The sequence below is a fragment of the Canis lupus genome, chromosome 1 (assembly GCF_003254725.2).
Source record: "Canis lupus dingo isolate Sandy chromosome 1, ASM325472v2, whole genome shotgun sequence".
Taxonomy (NCBI): Eukaryota; Metazoa; Chordata; class Mammalia; order Carnivora; family Canidae; genus Canis; species Canis lupus.
The window spans coordinates 54,968,617-54,977,500 of NC_064243.1; the positions used below are offsets into that span (position 1 = coordinate 54,968,617).

At 53.3% G+C, this 8,884-nt stretch overlaps 1 protein-coding gene across 1 annotated transcript; it reads right to left on the minus strand.

Moving 5' to 3' along the window:
* Positions 1 to 5,596: 5,596 nt before the first annotated feature.
* On the minus strand, positions 5,597 to 8,266 carry GPR31 (G protein-coupled receptor 31). The gene has a single exon (XM_025422745.3). It carries the CDS (start codon positions 8,016 to 8,018, stop codon positions 7,068 to 7,070), a length of 951 nt encoding a protein of 316 aa, XP_025278530.1. The 5' UTR covers positions 8,019 to 8,266; the 3' UTR covers positions 5,597 to 7,067.
* Positions 8,267 to 8,884: the final 618 nt, after the last annotated feature.

Here is an 8,884-nt window from a genome sequence, read left to right on the forward strand (position 1 = left end):
GCCCCTGGGTCTCCCCAGCAGGTGGGAGAGAGACCAGAACCCCCAGGGTGCATGTGTGGGGAGGGGAACGGGCAGATGGACGGAAAGAAGGAACCTGGTAACCGTCCTGCTTGTGATGCCCTGAGCCCAATTCCTATTGTGTGGTATTCAGTCCGTTTAGCTTAGAAAGTAAGATTATAGTTCGGACCCAGTATTCCTGCTGTTATCCTTGACTAGAATATTAAATAAATTGTTCCTTGTTATGGTCCTTTTTGAAAAAAATACATAAAAGGGAAGCCCAGCACCAGTTTTTGGTTAATATCTCTGGCACTCGCAAGATTCCTTTTCACTTAATATTCTTCTACTATTTAACTGTAATCATCTTAATTCCCCCACGGAGGCAGCTGCTGTCTCCATCACCCCTCTCAGGAAGGCGGGGTGAGCCCACCAGCTGTGACCTGGCAGCCTTGGGCATGCGCAGGAAGAAGGGGCTGCTCAGCCTGGGGCCCAGGACACGTCCTCAGTGAGCAGCCGCTGGAGGAGCACCATGTGCCAGAGCTCATCCCTTTGCCTTCTTAGAAATCCAGGGGCTTGGCCTCTGGATTTACCAGAGCTCATCCCTCTTGGCCTCTGTATTTACCAAGATCATCCCTCTTGGCCTCTGGATTTGCCAAAGCTCATCCCTCTTGGCCTCTGGACTTACCAAAGCTCATCCCTCTTGGCCTCTGGACTTACCAAGTTCATCCCTCTTGACCTCTGGATTTACCAAAGCTCATCCCTCTTGGCCTCTGGACTTACCAAGATCATCTCTCTTGGCCTCTGGATTTACCAAAGCTCATCCCTCTTGGCCTCTGGACTTACCAAGATCATCTCTCTTGGCCTCTGGATTTACCAAAGCTCATCCCTCTTGGCCTCTGTACTTACCAAGCTCATCCCTCTTGACCTCTGGATTTACCAAAGCTCATCCCTCTTGACCTCTGGATTTATCAAGCCCATTCCTCTTGGCCTCTGGATTCACCAATCTCATCCCTCTTGGCCTCTGGACTTACCAAGATCATCTCTCTTGGCCTCTGGATTTACCAAAGCTCATCCCTCTTGGCCTCTGGACTTACCAAGCTCATTCCTCAGAGCATCTCACTAACTTTCTCCCAGGTGCCTGGATCTGGCCCGCCTTTTGGAAGCCTTTAGTGAATGCTTCCATTGCAGGACGTTCCCACCAGTTCCTACCAGTTCCCACAGGGTGCACACAGGCTTTGCTGACCACCAGTGGGTGTGCAGGAGCGCAGTGTCTTCCCACGCTCAGCCCCATGTGCGCTCCCTCTGTTTCCTCTATGCGCACCTGCGGGGAATTCTGTGCGCCCCGAGGGCATCTCCATCCTGCCTGCGGGGGACCCATGGGGGCCGTAGGGTACTGCAGTTCTCAGGGAGAGTGCCTGCTCGCAAGGGGACACAGGGGGTACCGCAGGGCCACGCTGGTGACTCAGCCCGGGATGTGCTGGCCTCGGCGAGCCTGCCACAGTGGGCATGGACCCCGTGGTGCTTAGCAGATGCCGCATCTCTGTCACAGAGGGCCAGTTACAGGGATGCCCCGGGCGTGAGGAGAATAAAGATGTAAGTCAGCAGTGAAAGCACACAGAGAAAGGCACGAGGCTGAGAATGTACTGGGGAGACCCCCGACTGGTCCCCAGAGGCCCAGGCTCCTGTTGTGGTCTTGCCAGCTGGCGACCTGAGGTCCCAGCCACACTCCTAAGCCTGCAGAGAGGTGGGCTCACCTGTAAATGGGGAAATAGTACTTTCTTCGCTTACCCCACAGGTTTTGCAAACAGACAGTACTTATTATTGAGGCTCCATTGGTGTGTTTACTATTTTGGAACCCGTTATGCTACGGAAGCACGGCGTGCCCTGTGTGGAGTGTAGACTATCTATATCCTTACACTACTCACGTGGAGGATGGAAGGGAGGTGGACAGCCGGGGTTGTGCAGGAGCAGCTGCAGCCTCCAGGAGGGGGCACCCCTGAGGCCTGGCCTGGGAATGTCCAGGAGGGCAGGGTGCAGACGCCCCATGTGGAGGGGGCACAGGCTCCGGCCTGTGTCCGCCGGGGCAGTGGGCCCGGGGCCCCTCAGCAGCCCTATTGAGAGCGGAAGGGCCTGGGCTTGCCAGCCACGTAAAGGCTCCTCGGACAGAATTTGAAGGTACACTGGTCCTCTGGCTGATGCTTCTGGTGAAAAGGAAATTGTGTGACATCTGGGACCACACAGCAAACGCCCCGCTGGCCTGGCCCTTGTGTCAGGAAACTTGGGGCAGGTATTTGTTGGCCTCACACCCATGAGGGTGGCTGCTGCAGAACTGGCTGAGACACAGGTGTTGGGGAGGAGGTAGTGGTACTGGGGCCCTTGAGCACTGCTGGTGGGAACGTGCAGTGGGGAACCCGCATGTGGAGAAGAGCGTGGTGAGCCCTCACGGAATGCAAACTACAGTTCTGGACGACCCAACAGTCCTGGAACCCGCATACTCAGAAGGATTGAGAACAAGATCTTGAAGGTGCGTCTGCACACCCATGTTCACAGCAGCACGATGTGCAGCAGCCAAAATGTGGAAGCAACACAGGTGTCTACCCACAAATAGATGGATAAACAACACGTGGTCTATCCACTGTAGGAAGTATTATTCGGCCTTGGAGGAAGGAAATTCTGGCCATGTTGCAGCCTGGAAGCATCTGGAAGACACTGGGGTGGGAGTGTGGGAATAAACCAGCTACAGAAAGACAAACACTGGACAGTCCCACCTGCGTGAGGTCCCTCAGGCAGTCCAACCCCCCAGAGACATAAAGGAGATCAGCAGGCACCAGGGTTAGGGTAGGAGGGTGGGGATTAATGTTTGATGGGACAGAGCTTCAGTTTGGGAAGATGGAAAGTTCTGGAGATGGATGGTAGTGATGGCTGCGTAACAGTGTGAATATACCTACTGCCACTGGACTGTGCATATGGAAAATGGTTAAATGGGCAGATTTTATGTGATGTGTCTTTTACCACAATTTAAAAAGGGAGACCTGGGCAGCCAGGGTGGCTCAGTGGTTTAGCACTGCCTTCAGCCCAGGGCCTGATCCTGGAGTCCCGGGATCGAGTCCTGTGTCGGGCTCCCTGCAGGGAGCCTGCTTCTCCCTCTGCCTGTGTCTCTGCCCCTCTCTCTCTTTCTCTCTCTCTGTGTCTCTCATGAATAAATAAATAAAATCATAAAATAAAATAAAATAAAATAAAATAAGAAGGGAGACCTTCCAAGGATGACATTGCTTGAGCAGTAGCGGTGTGTTCCAGAAGCTTCGGAGAGTCACTGACACACTTCACAGCTCCTGGTCCAGCCCGCGGGCAGATCCTGACCCTTAAGTCAATCAAAATCATTGGCTTGATTAGCAGCAGAAGTGACTTGAAAATATAGAGGAAAAGCTTACTCTAATATAGATGAAAAATGATCGCGTTTTCATTTGTATTTATGTCTTCCTAGAATATCTTTAGGATGTTTTAAGTTTGCCTCTGGATCCAGAATGTCAAAGTAGATTTTAAGAAACCTATTAAGTAATCAATACAGTTAATTTATTAACTTTAAACCAGGCTAGTTTGCTCATGTATTTATTATTGATTCCACAAACGTAGCCCGTGTCTGGTGTGTGCCAGGCCCTGTGCTCAGTGCTGGGAACGCAGAGATGGCCATTTTTGAAGCTTTAGGGAGAGGACGCAGAGGGGAAAGCAGATGTGAGCACCAGAGGGCGGCCTGCGGCAGGGAGAATGTGTTGGGGTACAGGTGGGGTGTTGTCAGGGGACTTTATTAAAGGGGTGGGTCTCAGGGGCTCGACCAGAAAGGGTGGGTAGGAAGTCATAAGACAGAGACTCGAATGATCTGTGCAGGATGCCCGGCACCTAGAGGACTTATGTTTAGCCAAGGAGGCATCAGTGGCCTGCTGGATTTTGGAAAAAGAAATGACAACATTAGCAGTATTAAAAAACACTGGCAGTCTCCCCTGAAAAGGGAAAGAAATTCATCACTCAGATTGAAATTCAGGCTCTTGGCCGTCCTTCCAGATGACGCTGAGATTTGCAAGACTCGCAGATGAGACCGTGTACCTGCTGTATTATAAGAAGTGAGTCAAAAGAGAAAAGAAAGTAAAACTTGCTACCGACAGCAAAGTTGTTGTGGTTCTGAGGCCTAGCGCTTGCTGCCTACTGACACTTTCCTTCTGACTCACTTCCTTACTCAGAGAAAATAGTTTGGAGAAGGACAAGAACCACCTCGCTCTCTGGTACGTCTTCAAAGAGGACAACCGTCTGAGTGCAGAATTTGCGGGGCTTCTGTGGTAGGACTGAGAGGACGCGATGCCAGAGAGACATCTTCGGAGGTGGGTGCTTGACCCCTCCAGAACCTTCCAATGTACAGAAAAGTCGTCCTTTTGCACAGGTGTGCAGAATGAAGCTTGAGGCCTACAGAATGCTCATAGAAGATCTGGAAAGGATTCACCGGGAAGAAAGAATCGAAGCAGACCTTTGAGTTAGCAGAATATTGTGACCTCCGCTCCACTGAACACCTGTCCTGCTCTAGGCCCCGTGTTGGGGGCGCACAGGTAAAAAGCTGTGTCCCCGAAGCCTGCGCAGTCTGCTCAGGGTGTAAATAAAGTTAATGGAGTAAACCGATCATTTGCAAACAGCGGAGTAACACCTGCGGGATGCGGATCATGTGTCAGGCTCCGTGCTCAACAGTTCTTGTGTTATTTTCCTTAAACTGTATAATAATCCCACAGGTTGGATTGTGTCATCCCCATTTCACAGACAAGGGAAGTTCAGAGTAGCGGGGTGGTTTGTCCTAGGTCACAGAGCTAGGAAGTGACACAGCAGGATGCTGACCCCAGGGCCCTGACCGTGGCCACTCACCCAGGGACGGCCAGCTCAGGCTGCACGTTAGCAGAGTGCCCTGGGACTCCCCAGACCGACCGAGTCAGAATTTCAGGGTTGGCCAAGGCATCAGGGTTTCCTGAAAGATCCTGGTCCCTGCCCCCTCACCCCCGACGCTGTGCAGGCTGGAGCAGAGAGGAGGGCCGGGGCTTTGCCCAGGACCCCGGTGTAGCACTGTGATGAGACCCCCAGTCGCCAGGCTAACCACATGAGCAGGGATTGGTAGAAGGTGCAGCCAGCTGCTGAGCTCCTGCAGAAAGCTGGCTCGCCCAGCAAAGAGCCCGGAGACAGCTCTGCTGGGAAGGTTTGCAGAGCCTGGTGCTGGGCTGGGAGCCTGTTCAAGTGGCCCAGGTAGGCCCACCTCTGAGGGCAGAGCCGCAGCCAGGTCTGTTGGGGGACTGTGTGAGTTTATTTTATTTTATTTTATTTATTTTATTTTATTATTTTATTTTTTTGGCTGTGTGAATTCAAAGTGTGATTTACCTGTGCAGAGGGTAGCTGGAATATCTAGCCTGAGAGAAATGGTAAGAAACATCTGGACAGATTATTGGGTGATCAAGTAGAGAATGCCTACAGAGAATTCGTCATGATACGAAAAACGTTAGATTTTTATAAAGCAGCATGTACAATTGCACATGCAGTAAGCCCAGGGCAAGAAAACAGGCACGGTGTAGAATGTGTTCACAGCAGAGAATTTTATTCAGACCTCTCACATTATCATCTGGTCACATCTCCCTTCCAGGCCCCTGCAATTCCACTCGCTTGAGAGGACATAAGCCCTGCAAAAAGTAGCACACCATCACTGAGAGCATTTTTGATCCTCAGAGGACTTTGTTAGGCAGAGCATCGTAATAGGAACACACATTTTAAATTTGGCTCTCAGAAGGAGCCTACCTGCTAGGCAAACAGATCCTGGAGGTAGTATTGCCATTTCCTGTTGCCTAATGTCACCATTTTTAACCCTAAATATTACAGAGAGCATGGGGCAGCCCTGGGAAAAGCAGTAGTCTGTCCGTGTGGGCACAGCAGGTGCAGCTACGGGTAACGCGACAGGTGTGCACCTCCTCACAAAGCAGACCCTGTGCCTCATTGAGCATTTTGGGGAGTCCCTTTTGGAGACCATAGCACCAGCGTTGAACAGAGGATGAGACAAGGGCATCAGGAAGGGGTCTTCCAAACTCTGTTGTCACCATAATGAGCTCCAGATGTGGGACATAATTTAAGACCATGCAGGGGAGCTGGGGCTGGGCTCCGGGGTGCGCACAGGCTCTGAGTGCTCCCCCACTCTCTGCCCACCAGGCCGAGCAGGTCCCCAGGGGCCCCTCTGTCCCAGTTAGGCTCCAGTGTCAGGGGAAACCACCGACTCACACGCAGCTTGGTGCCTTGCACGGTGCATTTCTCCACGAGGCATTCACTACAGTGACTTCTCAGAGCAGGAAAGCAAAATGAGTTTCAAAAGCATTTAGACATTCACACCTGAGGAAGAAATTCTGGAGGCAATTTTGAGAAATTTAGAAGGAATGTGTTTCTTATAATAAACTAGAGAACTCTGTTGTCTTTGACGGAAGGTACCATCTATGCAAATGACGCAGGATTGTATAAACTGGAAAGCACTGTGTCGCAGACAGAGCAGAGCATGGCACACAATAAGGCACCCCCCGCAGAACCTGCCTTGCAGCCCCCCATGCCCGCTTTCCCAGGTTGGTGATCACAAGTCTGCGCAGCAGGTGGTGAGAAAGCAGACTTTCCGCATTTGCCAGCTGAAGCAGAGTGAAAGCAGACGGCTCACCACGACCAGACAGCGAGAGCAGTGCAGTGCCCCTCTCAGCCTTCACCTCCCGGACTGACGGGCCCATGAGGTCACCATCCTTCTGGGGTGAGGGGGGTCAGTAGCTGCCTGCTTCTAGGTCAGCCGTTCAGCCTGCATGGTCGTGGGTGAGGAGGGGGCTCTGTTGCTAATCTCATCTGCTGTCCGATCCCATAGAGCAGCTGAAGGAAATCTGCAGACCATCTTTGCCGCAGGGGTGCCCAGGTGTGGGTCCTGATCCGGGTGGCGCAGCCCTGGAGTGTCCTCCCCCCGCGACCCTCGGGGGCGCTTGCTAGCGCTCAGCTCCCGGCCCTTCCTGTGCTCCGGGGCCCCGAAGGCCTCAGGAGTAGGAGTCTCTGATGTCCCCTGGGGCCTCGGTGTCCCTCCCCCGGCCTCTGAGCGTGTTGAAGACCTTGCGGTAGGAGTGTCTGAACGCAGGGTTGGAGAAGCAGTATAGCACCGGGTTCAGGACGCTCTGCAGGTAGGTGAGGCTGCTGGCCACGTCAGACACGTGCACCATCGGCCCCAGGGCCCTGCAGCCGCCGGCCCCCTGGAAGATGGCCATCAAGATCCGTGCCAGGAAGCTGGGCAAAAAGCACACAGCGAACAGGACCACGACCACAGTCACCAGCGCCCGGGCTCTCTGCAGCTTGGGCTGTTTGTCCGGGTCTCGCAGGCGCTTCTGGAGGGTCCTGATGATCCTGGCGTTGCAGAACAGGAGGAGCCCGAAGGGAAAGATAAACTGCAGGAAGAACAGTGCTTCCTGCCAAACGATGCTGAAGGAGAGGTCCACCCCGGGGTCCGGGTTGGGGCAGGTGGCCTCCGAGACGAACAGGCTCTGGTGGGTGAGGCCGAGCAGCAGCAGCCAGATGAAGCCTGACACCCCCCAGGCGGCCCGGCAGGACAGGAGGTTGACCTTCAGCCGAGGGTGGACCACTCGGAAGTACCGGTCTAAAGCCACGGCCGTGAGGAAGGCGATGCCCACCCCGCGGCTGAGGACCTGCAGGAAGTGCAGGGTCTGGCAAGACACGTGCCCAAAGCTCCACGTCTTGCGTCTCAGATAGAAGGCGGCGTGGAAGGGCAAGCAGAAGGTCAGCAGGAGGTCGGCCACGACCAGGTGCAGCAGGTAGACGGCGTAGGGCTTCCACACCTTCAGGCGGAAGAAGAAGGTCCACAGCGCCACGACGTTGCCCAGAAGGCCCAGGACGCACTCCAGCGCCAGCAGCGTGGCCACCGACACCTCCACCGCCCTGCTGCGTGCGGAGCAGTTGGCGGGGACCACGTCGCCCATTCTGCCGCCGGAGTCGTTGTGAACGTAGCAAAGCACAGAGAACCCGGGCTTCTGGCTGGGCTCCTTCCCACAAAATGAAAGAAACAGATGTTTTCCTGCCACAGGACGTACGAGTTCTGCATTTTCTCAATAAGAAAAAGTACTGAACCAGCATCAGCATCAAGTCAAAAGCAAACTAAAATTTGTTTGGGGAAAGAGGATCAGTGGGGGAGGGGAAAACCCTTGCAGTTCATTCTGTTTTGTTTTGCCCTGAAAAGGGGAAATTGCGTTTCGCTTCCCATCATCTGGCGTTTTGCTGGAACGATGATGTCCTGACCGTCTGGGTGAGCACAGTTATGCCTCTGCGGCGGGCGCCCTGGAACCTGAGAGGCTCCATCGCACCAGGACTTTCTGGCTTTATACAGTGAAGATAACGATGAAAACCAAAGGGTTCTCTAGCTTGACTATGCCCCGTGGGAGGTGCTCCTCTTCCAGGGGAAGGACACTTGCTGAGACTCCTCTGCATCGGGCTCCATGTCACACATGGGTGCACTGATCTGCTCCCTGACATCACAGAGGATGCTCCGGGTGGCCCAGTCATCTCACTCATGGTTGACCATTTTCAATTGTCTTCTTATTTTGTCAAATTTTATCTTCTGTGGAGGAGACCTTCCCTTCTCTCCTACATGACCTGGATGTGATCTAGACCTTTGGGCCTCTGTTGACCCTGAGAGTAGAGTGAAACTGATGGCTGGTCAAGATGCATAGAGTCCACCAGAAAGGTCATGAGATAGTAAATGAATTCAATCATTCCTTCCCATTGTGGACTATGCTTGACCTTATTTCTGGCCCATCTTGTCCTTGACTCATCTGGGTCCTTACTCATT

Bases quoted from the DNA above. Each gene is read 5' to 3' on its own strand.
- GPR31 (XM_025422745.3), bottom strand. From the start codon at position 8,018: ATGGGCGACGTGGTCCCCGCCAACTGCTCCGCACGCAGCAGGGCGGTG.